The sequence below is a fragment of the Cephus cinctus genome, unplaced genomic scaffold (genome assembly GCF_000341935.2).
Source record: "Cephus cinctus unplaced genomic scaffold, Ccin1 Ccin1_scaffold0204, whole genome shotgun sequence".
NCBI lineage: Eukaryota > Metazoa > Arthropoda > Insecta > Hymenoptera > Cephidae > Cephus > Cephus cinctus.
Genome location: NW_014332923.1, coordinates 1 through 13,665, shown reverse-complemented (window position 1 = coordinate 13,665; position 13,665 = coordinate 1). Strand labels below are relative to the sequence as shown.

Sequence of the window (13,665 nt, the reverse complement as noted above, 5' to 3'; positions counted from 1 at the left end):
AATGTCAAAAGTTTGTACGTTTATCAAAATTTCAATTTCATTACTATTTTCCATATACCGATGTGTGGAATATATTTGAATCTATATTGATTGTCATTGATTGATTAGCAATCAAGGTTTATATACTTGAATAATGCAATTAAACTATCGGAAGATTATCACAGTGTTACACTGAATTTTCCAATGCATGTACATAAATATATAGATATATATTCGACCAACGTCGATGTTAACTTTCAGCGATTACATTGCATCATTGAAACACGGTTTTACACCTCTATAATCAAATTACATGCTTAAATATATACATATATGCATGCATATACTTTCCAATTGAAATAATATTAATAGCCATATTTCACTATGATAAATATGACTCGTGGCGCAATTTGAACCGATGAATTGAGCAAGTGGAAAAAAGTCAAGTAATTTGATCACTTTTTTTTATCATAGTCAATCTTTCATAACCAAATTGATCGATCAACTGTTTCTTCATATACATATCGTTTCGTAATAGCGACTTTATCTTTGCAAGCTACAATAGAATATAAATAATTACTTTATTATCTCGCAACACCAAATGTTTACTATCTCTATATGAAGAAACGTGAACAGGCTATATTTACTGAAGAAAATTACTCGATATAAACAATTGTTAAATAACAATTGATTTAATAACATTTAATATAATAATAATATGTATACTGAGAAATATATTGATCCATCTCACAAATATATTTTTTACGAGTATGAATTAGATAGATGTTTAAAATTTTGAAATATAATAATTACGATGAGTTATATTCATATATTTGTAAAACAAATTAATTTGTTTATATTGTACAAATCAGAACCAATCATGCATCTATTTGGTGACGTGCATTTTTTCACTGTTTTTATATATGGTATAATAGTAATGCATCGCCAATACTTTGATCCAATCCAGACATCCCGTCATGTAATTGGCGCAGTTTTTGCATATCGATTTTAATGAGTGTGTTGCCAGAACACAATATAAAAGAGAATTACGATAAAACATTTCCCACGCGTTGTATCTATATAACGTATTTTTCAAATTTACCTCCAACCATAGTTATGTCTCTCTCCGATACATAGACATGAAACAGGAAACAGGTCAGTGCTTTTTATAATACGTACTACGTTTATGTTGGTTTGATAAGATTATGAATCACGGCAATCCGTTTGATAGCACCAGACTATACTTTTAAGTCAGTATTCGAATGGATATTCATTCGGTAACATTAATTACGCTAGACCGTTGAAATTATCATATTCTTTACCATTTACTTTAGATAGAATAATTAAAACGGGTTACATATCTTTATCGGGAAGTTTAAATATTTACCAATACGATATTGACTTTTAAACGCTAACACTGATAAAGAGTAGTGACTATCGATTATGGGAAACTCGAAATCAGTCAGAGTCGGCATCACGCAGGAGATGCTAGAAGAATATACGCAACTTACGTATTTAACCAAAGCTGAAATTCATCAGTAAGTAATTGCGAATATTAAAATTGGATTTATTTGATTCAAGAAATGTTTTGGGTAATCTACTGTTTCAATGTAATTAATTGCATGGAATTTATTCTTTCAGTATTTTTAAATTGTTTAAAACATTGGGTACCGAAGAATTGTCCAAAGATATATATCATCGATTTCCTGTCGATGATATTTTGAAAATTCTACCACAAATACGAGTAAGTACATAATTGATTAAAAATTGGTGACAATTATATGCAAAGAAAATCTTGTAACTTCTATAATTATAGAAATTTGCTGAATTGCGTATAAAGTGTATAACTTGATAATTTGCTTCGATATCAATTATTCGCGTTAGGATTATATTTATATATATGTATGTATACATCCATATCTTATTATTTTTATCTAGATAAGATTTAATAGCCATACGGACAATAGAATAGAAACTTCTTTTATTGCTGTTAAAATACACGGTACATAAAAACTCACTCCTTTTTTCTAAACGTAAAATATTAATAACGAAACAATTGCGTTTTAATATTTACATAGAAAATATATCGAACCGTACTTTAATCGTTATCCAACAACACAGAACATTTTTCAACTATGAACCATTCGATCGTATGTTAGTCTGATGACAAATTACATATTTCACACGTATGAGGTTTAACCGTAGCAGGACAATCACTGATAAAATATATGCTTCTGCAAAACAGCCAGCAATGAAAATTGCTTTTAAAGTATAACCACGCCGGATGAAGTCAAATTTGAAATATTGCCAATCTCATAGAGATTTCATGAAATTTTCAGCACAATCCATTCCGTGAATCCGTGCTACGAGTATTCTCATCCGAACAGGACAGCTGTATGAGTTTCGACGATGTTCTGGACTTGTGTTCAGCTCTTTCGGACAATTGTCCTGAATATGTACGCGCTGCCTGGGCATTTCAAATTTTTGGTAATTTTAGTATTCTCCGCTTAATTATCTCTACTCTTACTACTGACTGATCGCATTTCAAATAATACCTTCCTGTCACTTATCCGATGATTTCTGAAATAATGGTACAACAGTTTGTATTCTCCGCACCCAATTGAAATTGAAATTTATTTATATACGCTTTCTGAATTAGATGTAAATGTTACTGAAATATATCAATGAATTTGTTGCCAGACTTTGACGGCGACAATCAAGTCTCTCTCGACGATTTGATCGAAGCTGTAGAGAGGCTGACAGGATTCAATGAGAATGGACAGATCAGAATTGATCGGCAGAGTGCAGAACACATAGCCCAAATGGTTTGTATCGATCCGTGTATACATATGTCTATCTGCATGTATGTGGCTATGTACATGATTATGTACAAGAACGCAGAATCTCTCGTTTCCATATACAAAGAGAGAAGTGTATGTACTCAATCTACAACGTGAAACTTTTCTCACGTGGTGCGAGCGTGATTCTATTATGGCTTATGGGATAATAATGCTATTGTCTTATGCACCATAATGGAGGGCATCGATATCCTCCTCGATCTAAGTCCTGCTCAATGTCGAGCGCATTTTGCGTTATAAAGGATTGCACCCTCATACCTGGCTAAAGTCGATGCATACTATATACGAGCATTACCACTATTATTCTTGTGCCATTTACTAAGGGTTTAACCATAAGAGTGTTTTACCCCATAAAATTGTTATCGTCAAGTGTCATTGAAATAAATACAAAAAAGATTCTATATTCGTTTTCGACACTTTCCTGTGTTGATCGGTCATTAAGGCATATATATATATATAATAATAATACTAATAATATTACTATGGATACACAGATCTTTTTCAAAATATTTTTTTTAGGTATTAGAGGAAATGGACCTTGATCATACTGGTAGCATTGGCCCACAAGAGTTCGTACATACCGTTGCAAGAATGCCAGAATTTGCACAGACTTTCCAATTAATGCCATAACAACGTGTAAATTATTTATACTGATCAAGCTGCTAAAAGCCCTCCCATAAATTAAGTGTACCTCTAGAAAATTATTAATATTCCAATTAATTGTAAATTAGTGTTAATTTATATAGGACTTGAAACAAATTAATGAACTCGTTACTTATTTCGTGCCGCTTACTTTGGGGTATATAAATTGTTTTATATGCTTAAGAAATTTCAATAATTACTTTATCTTTGAATAAATATTCATATATTTATAATAAAATAACTTGTACGTGACGTCGAATAGAAGGACAATTTTATTTGTTAATATCATTAACGACGGATTCTTCCACGAGAAAGACTCGCTAGATAAACATTTGAATTATTTATCAATTACCTTACGCTTTTGCCGTGACAAATTTCTTGTACCATTCCGAAATACGAAGTACTCCCGCTCAAAGACGAAAAACACATTGCGTATAATATGAAATTTAAAAAAGTGATATAAAATATACGCATCCTATAGATATAAAATGAAATTCGACGCGTGTATTCAAATCGTCGCCCTTTCATTTGTAATGAATTTTTATACACGTTATAATACGCGCAAATAACCCCACAAATTAAATGAAATCCAACAGGAAATACCTATCCCAGCAAACACTGTTATGATATATAATAACATAATAATAACGTATTATAGTAAGACTGATATAACACACGCATTGCTTCATACACGTCACAAAAATTCTAAGCATGTCCCTCGTGTGCATGGACGTATAGACGTATTGTGAATGTACCATTACATTTTGTACTGTGCTGGAAATAATTTACATATAAATGAAAAGGTTACACACAAAGTAATATAGATTTCACATAACAATAATATAATCCGTTTATCTTTATTTTTATACTACATATTTTATTATTAATATATTAAAATATTATTTACTAATATAACATCGGTAATATGCTGTCATAAGTGTAACACTATATTCAAAATTCATTGTGATGCATCTTTTTTGGGCTAATTTCATATAGCAATTATATTGTTGTGATATAATATTTGTTATATTATTTCCAGCATCTAAGTGACACAATCTTTTTATGTAATATTTTCTGGGATTCTACATAAAATTGGAATTGCCAGTTCTCAAAAATATTCATTCATGTATCTTTGGTGATACTGTATATTAGAATAATCAATCGCTTGGTAATTATTACTTACAAGGAAGGTCACCTTAGTGTACCCCAGGAACCTGGGTTGAAAAAATGATATTTTGTAGTTCACATGAAAGTATAAATCCTCACACAAAATGAGGTGTCCACTCGCATATTTAAGGAGTGAAATTAATTCCTGAAAATCGGTGGTTTTTTCGTTTTTCGCTAATATCTTCGAAACTAAAATGGATACGACAAAAGTTTAAATAGCAAAGTTATTCGTTTTTCAGTGCTCTACAATAATATGTAGTTGAAAATTATATAGAAATTGTTTATTTATTTAATTTTTATAAAAAACGTGTTTTTTTACACATTTTCCTCTATTTTGTCATAATAAACTTAAGTGTTTCGACTCGAAATTCAATGTATTTTCAATTTTCCATTCTATATAAAACTTTATTTAATATACATGTCTTCATTTTATTTATTAGAAGCCTTTAATTCATGTATTAGAGCTATTAAGATGTCTAGTACTCATGAAAGCAGGAAGAAAAAGCAGGCCATGCACTTATCAGTTTCTTCACTTTCATATTATGGAATATATTCATTACAATAATGATACTGCTCAAAGAAGTGTTTGAGGCACAAAGGTTTTTTGCACCATGAACATGTTATAACAGCTAAATCACCACAAATGTGACATCGTGGTTCCGAATTATCTCCAAAACCAAACGTCACCGGATTAATGAATTCAAGGGGTGCTGTTTCTGTGTAGCCACTTTTGTACCATGCATATTTAAACATATTAATATAACGTGGGGAAGAAAGTTGATTGTGAACAAGTGACTGCAGTTTGATGATGTTATTTCTTAAATGCAGATTTACATCGCTACCGGACAGAATTACTACATCTGAAAAATGCCTAACAAAATTTTTCCATATTCGAAAGCCAAACACATCTAATGGTTGTATTTGTCCTGTTGTTCCTTTTGGAATAATTTGTAATACAATTTTTTTGTTAGGAGGAGTTACTATATTAACTACTTCTGAACAGTGTCCACTCCTGGAGTCGATTAAGAGTGCACTGTTGTCGCCAAAACTCGGAAAATAGATTTCGGTTAGCCACTGTTTTGCGGTTGGAAAAAATAACTCTCCGGTTTAATGAGTTTTTGAGACGGAGAAAACGAATGTAGATTGATATCATTGAATTTTGAGTCGAAACAATTAAGTTTATTATGTCAAAATAGAAGAAAATGTATAAAATAACACGTTTTTTATGAAAATAAAATAAATAAACAATTTCTATATAATTTTTAACTACATATTATTGTAGAGCACTGAAAAACGAATAACTTTGCTATTTAAACTTTTGTCGTATCCATTTTAGTTTCGAAGATATTAGCGAAAAACGAAAAAACCACCGATTTTCAGGAATTAATTTCACTCCTTAAATATGCGAGTGGACACCTCATTTTGTGTGAGGATTTATACTTTCATGTGAACTACAAAATATCATTTTTTCAACTCAGGTTCCGGGGGTACACTAAGGTGACCTTCCTTGTTAGTTGTTACGATCAATGAAGTTATGTTAATATACATATATTATCCATATGAAATATAAAGTTATCTGTTTAATACGTACAGACGATAAAGTACAAAAGTTTATCCGTTTCCTAATAAACCAGTAATACCGTATTGATATCTGGGATTCAGTAGTCTCAAATATTATAGATTATCAGAGTAATATATATTTTGTAAATTTTATTAATATTAAGAGTTAATGCTGTAAATTCACTTCATTGATATCGACTTCCGGGTAATTAGCTATCGCATATAAGCACATACATTTTCTACTAAACACCACAAGTTCCGGTAGGTGGCTAAGGTTCTACGAGAACAATACTGCTATCGATTTTGCCTTGAATCAGCATCTATCAAGATTCAAGAACTTCAATAAAGATACTGCAATAAACTGTCTTCACTTCAGTTAAATTAACGAATAATTTATGTTTTAAGACCTCTGAGAAATATTTTCGTACATGTTTATGACCGACAAACAGAAAGTTACATATTAGTGTAAAGTACATGTTTGTTACATTTTCTCACTCATTTACATAACGTCAATATATCTTAAATAATATATATACCATATTATAATAATAAGGTAGCTTCTTTCCAATGCAGTGTTTCCGATCAACATATATAAATGCTAATATTAACATGACATTAGTAGGCCTACTATATTCCACACTCTGAGGAATAATGATCAAAACAATTCTTTGCATGTCACTGATCATATAATATAGATGTTATATGATGAACATATAACTAGGAATATTTTTCGTTAAAAAAAAAAAATAAACCTAAGAATATCCAACATTAGAATTCTAAGGTATCTTAACCTAGCGTGGCCAATACCAAGTTCATTACACAGCCGAAAAGTCTTCTCCAACTTCACCATCGGAAGTCGCAAATTGGTATACTCATGCTTTCTTCATGTTGTCAAGTTTGTGTTGACTTTTCGACTCCGAAATATACGTTCAGGAACACGAAGACTCCAAAATCTACGTCTAGGAAAATGGAAATCTACGCCAAGAATACTTCGACTTCCAACTTGTAACAAAAAAATAGCATTGCAATATGTTTTAGCCACCGTGTACGGGTTTGCGTCTGACTGAATGCTTATCTCAAAACAATTGGGCATCAAGAGTTCGGCATGAAGTTGCTGCACGAAACCAAGCGTTAGCCCAGTATCGAAAATATGTCAAAAAATGACAAAATTTCATCTCTAATTATATTATTTTTATGAAAATAGAGATGAAAATATTTTTCATCTCTATTATTTTTTCTTGCTGCACAACTTTTGCTTTTAACTTTTTTCGATATTATTTAAAATGGCAAAGATAATTTTTTTTATTTGCGAACAGAAGTCAAACCAACATTAATAATATGCCCATTCGATGCACAATCAGAAAATATTAAATATACATTACATCAGATTTTTTATATTGTGAACCGTTTTACCGCAAATCGCAAATGTGCATCTTAGCTGATACACTTTGTACATTTTTATTATAATTCCACGTAAGCATTTAGTAATAGACACCATATGATTATGTCCGTATGTGCATTTTTTATTTATTCAGTGCTCCGTAGTAATTGATAAAAAAGTCTAGCTAATCATACGAGAGAACAATTAAGTTATTTGACATACAACGGGCAAATGGTGAACGTTAGTAAACAATTAGAAGTGCGTTCGACTCTTAAGAATCGTAGGATTTATGTATGTATGACAAACGAAACCACGCCCTATTCTTAAACTTTCAATTTATTCTATTAAACGCACAATATTACGAACATTTGTCATATAGAGGTAAAACTCGTTTAATCCCTTTTTTCAGTGATTGCTTCTACCTTTCATTTTTATCAACTCCATGAAAAATTGAAGTATGACATCAATATTTCTCTTATAACTGGAAATGACAATGTCGACAGTGCTTCGTTGGCAACAACTAGAGAACAAATCGCACATAACGGGTATGTTGGTTCGATTGAAAGTTTCGAATAAAATTGTTGTCACATTGGTATCTGATAAGGTACTGCCAAAGTCAAAGTACTTTCAATAATTAATCATCTAAAACAAGAAGTGTTTCTCACACTCTGTAGAGAGCGCATTGGGTTTTTTTAAACAGCTAAATAAGTGAATAAAATAACCTATTCGATATCAAAATAATAAAAGAATCAATATTTAATTAACCGAGATAGAAATTAACAATTTACGATCCTGATTACTCCTTTCTAATTCAAGATCATCTTTTATAAGCGATACAACTGCCGGAGTTATATATTCCTGGAAATGCTAAATCAGGAATAAATGGTGTATTCATTCTCTTCTCATACGTCAATGGTAAAACTGACGGTAATTTATACTCAATATAAGTTTGTGGATATTTAAATAAATATGAAGGTAAAAGACTCGGTGCACACTGATACGAATACTCATTAGACCTGAAGAAATCTAAAGGATGTAGTTTTCTCGTGTGATCCTTATATTGTTGGCGATGCATCTGCACTCCCTGTGAAACATATTTTTCATAAAATTATTAACAAGCTCTTTCCAAAGTACAAACCGCGTTAGGAATGATTACGAAGGAAATTGCTTGCGCAACTGAAAAGCTAGTTGAAACTTACGAAACGAGCATGCGGCTTTGAAGTTCAATATAACAAGTCGACTATTGAACTAGTGTGGTCAAATTGAAGAAAACTTGATACAAGTTAAGATTTACGGTTACCTTATACAGTTCATCAACCTCTCTCATACGTCCAGCATCTATAGTTGTGATATTATTTATTGGTATTGCCAAGGATTTTTCATATTTATGAACCCCGATTGCTGATACTAATTCAGGTCTTGGTACATACGTCACTTTGCGAGAACTTCCCCAATCATACGATGGCATCTTTTGGAAACAATTTTTGAAATAGGATTAGCCATGTGAAAAAAGATATATTTAAAAAACATACCGAAAATCTGGATAGTACTTCATTCCTGTATTTTTGAAAATAATTAATGATGCCTCCATTGTATGACGTAGCATGAGTCTTAGTGGGAGGATACGCTCCCATGAAAGATGATTGCAATGCCGGTAAACGAGAAGTGGTTTGGGTTTTTAACATGTTTCTATTAGGCATCTTAATTGTGAACTAATTTTTTATAATACGAGTTATACTTGACCTAAGAAACTTTTATTTTTATATTTTTGTTGGTATTTTTTTTACTGAATAACAGTGTGTGCTCTGAACATTTTTAACAATGGATCAAGAGACAACAGAACAGCGTTATGCTTGAGTATGTTTTTTTTAACGAGGTAACGAAAATTTTGTTTATTCAATTTAAAATTATCGCTTCTTAGTTTATTCACAATATTATAAATAATGCCATTAAATAGAATAGGATTACATAAATATATTTTCTTGGTCCACAAAATAAGATGATGACAAATATGAAAGGTGCTATTGAACATGAAATGAAATATGAAAATTAAACATTTTTATTTGTTACAAAACTCACTACCAAATTCTACATCGCAGAAATGTACAGATATTTTAAATAATTAACATAATATACAATTTCCTGTTGAACTATCCACGAAGAAATCTTCAAATTTAATTGTTTACAGGATTATATTTTATTAACGGTAAATGCTTGAATGCTTCAATTGTAAAGTTCAGTCTCTTGATATTTTATATAATAATTAAAATAATATACAACTTCTTGTCGAACTATCCAGGAAGAAATCCTAAAATTTAATTGTATACAGAATTATATTTTGTTAATGGTAAATGCTTGAATGCTTCAATTGTCAAGTTTCAGTTTTTTGGATTTGCGGAAGTCGTTTAATTTTTTTTGTTTTGTGCCACTGCTAGATGTAGGAAAATTGTCAGATTTCGAATGACCACCAAACCCATTGTATGTAATATCTTCAGGTATCACGCGTGTCTGAAGCAAAAAGTACAATGACACTTTCATACCTTCAATGGAAGTACTGCTGATTCTTAATTATATCTAATAACATTAATAAAATAAGGAATTAGTATGAAGTAGCTAATATGAATATATTTATAATATTTGTTTCAAATGGGACAAGTTTTTTAAATAAATACATTAATGAAGAATACTCCATCCTATCAAGTAAAGTATAATCGTGATTTACACAATATGTACAAAAAGGAAGAATTTAATATCTAATCTGAAGCTACTTAGCATACAATCCTTCAATTTCAAGATGTATGCTACATTCAAATGCAGGATGTATCTTTTAACATTTTGATTATATTAAAAAGAATTACAAAAACCTATGTATGGTACTCACATTAGAGGGATGAGATATTCTAGATTTTTTTGCCAAGATAGAAAATCCACTATTTTTGTGCCGTTGCGAATGTTGTGCTTTCAAAGTAGGAACACCAATCGATTTTACTTGAGAATTATTAACATTTTCAGTCGACCGCGAAGGTTCAGAAACTGAATACTAAAAAATAGAAATGATATTTAGAGAAGAAAACGTAGAATTCGATTATCCATCGCGAATATTATTTAATCCAAATAAAGCAAATATATTTGCAACAAGCTCATTGATTATTACCGATACAAAAATCACTGAATCATCACTGTTCTTCTTTTCGACTGAAGAGGATAAGCTTATACGCGAGGTGTCTTCCCTTTGTGTATTACTTTCAATAGATAAACGATTGCTATCATTAGATTTGTTAAAACTGGAGCAATTTGAAATTACTGCTTCCAGTTCTGCACACTTTTGTTGAAGTGCCATTTTTTCACTTTCGCATATTGCATAATCTTCTTGCAATTGCCTGTAATAAAAATAATACATTTAAAATTTATGAAATTTCTTGTATGGAAATAATTCATATTGAAACAAACATACATTCTCTTTGAATGTTCATCATTGAGAAAGTTGCGTTCTAAGGAAACCTTTGTAAGATCTTGCTGTAACTTCTTGGCAGTAGTCCGTAATTCTCTACATTTATTAGAACTGCTTGTCAATTCCCTAATGACATTACATTGTAAAATCTATTAGAACTGTTATTAATCTAACAATTTTAATTATACATTATTAAAGAAAATAGCTCGCCTTTTGATCACACAAATATATGTTGCAAGACTAGCGGGATTTTTTGTATTTGCTATAATTTCATCAACCTCTTCAGCAGGAGCATCCAGTATAACTTGAACACTAGTAATGGAATAATTGTTAATGAATTCATCATACTAAAACTTGATCTCACAAATTCTATTATACAGGGTTATTAATGAAAAACACAACACCTTAAGTTATTCTGTCTAATTTCAATGGTAGAACCATCTTCAGGTGATGCGTTTGTCATGAATAACCCTATACATAAATTATCCTGAAATATTCTTTTAACAGTAACTGTTTGAAAGTTTTGACATACCTTCGTAACTCTTCTAACTTTCTTTTTAGAACGGCAGCTTGTTTCTTTGCTGCTTCAGCCTCTTCATTTTGCTGTTTTAAATAATTTATCTGCTTTTGTAGAGCATATATAGCAGAATCCTTTTGTAGCATTTCACTTTCAAGCTTCCGCACCTCTTTCCTAAGTCCTGAAGTTTGATGTTCCAGGGTTGCAGCCTTTGAGGTATAATGCTTAATGTCATTCTCCTTCAACATTATTTGAAATTTAAGATTTTCAACTCGCTCTTGTAGCGAGGAAGAGCTTTCAACAGGCACATTAGTATCAGAGTAATTGAAGTAAATTCGGTGGATCTTAGTTTCTGTAACTTTCTCTCGACATTGTGGGCATGATTTGGATCTATGAAAAAAGAAAAGATTAATATCACAATATACATTTAACATTAAAGTATTTACTGAAATTTAATGAGCAAAAGTTGTATTACGCATACGAGAACAAATTACATTAGACATGATTTATTATGTGAAAAATTGAAAAAAGAATCTCAAAAATAAAAGCATCTAAACTTAAACTAATGATATTCTCAAAAAAAAGTTTAATACAAAAGAATATTTACCTTTCCAACCATTTTACGATGCAGGAGAAGTGAAATACATGACCGCATGGAGTATAAAATACGTCATCCGATGGTGTAAGGGGATCGCAACATATAACGCACGTGATTTTCATATTTATTCTCCAAAGTGCATGAGATGAGCCAAAGTATTATAACCAAAATCCTTTCCACCTTTCCTTATGGTTCCTTCCTTCCTTTCCTTGTGACTGCCTCCTCCAATGAGGAGACGTGCCAGTCTTCCTTATGGTTGTCTCCTCCAATGAGGAAATGTGCCAGATAACCGAAATTTGACCAAGGCATTAACATAGAAATACCGGGATGGAGCATAAACCATCGACATATAGTACTGGACTGCTGACTATAGCTGCAGAAAGTGTAATCGGGAATAGAAAGAGAGAGCAAATCGTAAGGACCGTTCTGTCATTTTCTATATTTTTTCTATTGGTCGAAAGGTTTCTGGATGGAAGGGGTTCAGGACTGTAATGTGCAAAATAAGAACCATGTGAAAGATTACTCCGCACATCTAGAATGTATGTAAGTTGTTACAGTCGAATCTTGGAGACAGAAGCCTCCGTGAGTTAAATCCATCGTCAAGTTTCAATTGTCGTGATTGCTTTATGGTAGTCGAGTTTATAAAAATTCAATATTAAAAAATGGTAATTCATTGTGTTATGTGTGGGCTATCGCGAGACGTATACTTTGAGCCCAATATGATAAACTCTCGCAAGTAAATAAAGTAGAAATATAACCTTAAATTTTATGGTTAACATAAGATTAAATCAATTCTTAAACTTATAAAATATATAAATAAAGTTCATCATGAGACATACATTTTACTGCGCGGGGTTCCCCTATTCCTGATTCCGCTCCTGCCCAAGAGAAGGACAGAATGATCCTTACGATTTGCTCTCTCTTTCTATTCCCAGTTACACTTTCTGCGGCTACAGTGAGTAGAGTCCCTCTGGTAAGAGTCCGGCCAACGGTGGGGCTTGTTAGTGATTGGCTCCGCCATATTATGGGCTCTTTCCGGAATAGAATGGTGTGTGTGAATACGTATTGAGACGTTTCGTGATTTTATAGCCTTCGGAATCACGAGACTTTTTGTAGGGTTTGTGCACTGGGCAGGCGTCTTCAGAAACAATTTAGACACTCGAGTTTTTAAGATAAAAAGAATAATGATATATTGTCCTATAAGTTACAGACTAGGTATCCTTAATATTCTATTTTGCTTTCTCTCACACATACACACACTTTATAATTAGCTCTAGCTTGCCAGTAGTACCATTAGAGATGAGTAGGGAGATTGTCAATGAGCCTGTTTTTGGTGGTCTCAATTTTTCTTTGGTTCCGGCGCGCCACCTTAGTGGAGGGCCCTCGAAGCAGTTCCACGTTTTTGATTGGTCTGGAGTTGGTTTTTGATTGGAATCTGGAGCTGTGTTTTGGTAGATTTTGGAGCGTCGACGCGCCACCTGAACGAGACTCTCGAACTAGTTCCACGTTTTT

General features: G+C 31.9%; 3 protein-coding genes across 5 annotated transcripts; 1 reads left to right on the top strand and 2 right to left on the bottom strand.

Annotated features, from left to right (window-relative positions):
- The first annotated feature begins 1,222 nt into the window (after nt 1–1,222).
- On the top strand, nt 1,223–5,063 carry LOC107264894 (calcium and integrin-binding protein 1). Its single transcript, XM_015733675.2, has 5 exons — nt 1,223–1,517; nt 1,621–1,723; nt 2,319–2,466; nt 2,680–2,804; nt 3,357–5,063. The coding sequence occupies exons 1-5, from the start codon at nt 1,423–1,425 to the stop codon at nt 3,465–3,467; spliced, it is 582 nt and encodes a 193-aa protein (XP_015589161.1). The 5' UTR covers nt 1,223–1,422; the 3' UTR covers nt 3,468–5,063.
- Nucleotides 5,064–7,560: 2,497 nt separating this feature from the next.
- On the bottom strand, nt 7,561–9,492 carry LOC107264965. Its single transcript, XM_015733818.2, has 3 exons — nt 9,120–9,492; nt 8,888–9,055; nt 7,561–8,671 (listed from the first exon to the last, which is right to left on the bottom strand). The coding sequence occupies exons 1-3, from the start codon at nt 9,285–9,287 to the stop codon at nt 8,405–8,407; spliced, it is 603 nt and encodes a 200-aa protein (XP_015589304.2). The 5' UTR covers nt 9,288–9,492; the 3' UTR covers nt 7,561–8,404.
- A 138-nt stretch (nt 9,493–9,630) lies between these two features.
- Nucleotides 9,631–13,202, bottom strand: LOC107264963 (E3 ubiquitin-protein ligase TRAIP). Of its 3 annotated transcripts, XM_015733817.2 has the most exons (8): nt 12,993–13,193; nt 12,163–12,526; nt 11,571–11,945; nt 11,249–11,350; nt 11,042–11,164; nt 10,742–10,967; nt 10,469–10,627; nt 9,631–10,095 (listed from the first exon to the last, which is right to left on the bottom strand). In XM_015733817.2, the coding sequence occupies exons 2-8, from the start codon at nt 12,273–12,275 to the stop codon at nt 9,952–9,954; spliced, it is 1,242 nt and encodes a 413-aa protein (XP_015589303.1). In that variant the 5' UTR covers nt 12,276–12,526; nt 12,993–13,193; the 3' UTR covers nt 9,631–9,951. The 3 variants fall into 3 exon arrangements, with proteins under 3 accessions (XP_015589303.1, XP_015589302.1, XP_024937879.1); XM_015733816.2 differs by having other exon boundaries at nt 12,163–13,193; XM_025082111.1 differs by lacking the exon at nt 10,469–10,627 and having other exon boundaries at nt 12,163–13,202.
- Nucleotides 13,203–13,665: the final 463 nt, after the last annotated feature.

Coding starts and splice junctions, on each gene's coding strand:
- LOC107264963 (XM_015733816.2), bottom strand. CDS start 12,275: ATGAAAATCACGTGCGTTATATGTTGCGATCCCCTTACACCATCGGAT. Junction 11,165..11,248: donor TATATTTGTGTGATCAAAAG/GCGAGCTATTTT, acceptor TAATGTCATTAG/GGAATTGACAAGCAGTTCTA. Junction 10,628..10,741: donor ATTCAGTGATTTTTGTATCG/GTAATAATCAAT, acceptor TCTATTTTTTAG/TATTCAGTTTCTGAACCTTC.
- LOC107264965 (XM_015733818.2), bottom strand. CDS start 9,287: ATGCCTAATAGAAACATGTTAAAAACCCAAACCACTTCTCGTTTACCG. Junction 9,056..9,119: donor AAGTACTATCCAGATTTTCG/GTATGTTTTTTA, acceptor TGTTTCCAAAAG/ATGCCATCGTATGATTGGGG. Junction 8,672..8,887: donor AGGTTGATGAACTGTATAAG/GTAACCGTAAAT, acceptor TATGTTTCACAG/GGAGTGCAGATGCATCGCCA.
- LOC107264894 (XM_015733675.2), top strand. CDS start 1,423: ATGGGAAACTCGAAATCAGTCAGAGTCGGCATCACGCAGGAGATGCTA. Junction 1,724..2,318: donor AAATTCTACCACAAATACGA/GTAAGTACATAA, acceptor TGAAATTTTCAG/CACAATCCATTCCGTGAATC. Junction 2,805..3,356: donor CAGAACACATAGCCCAAATG/GTTTGTATCGAT, acceptor TATTTTTTTTAG/GTATTAGAGGAAATGGACCT.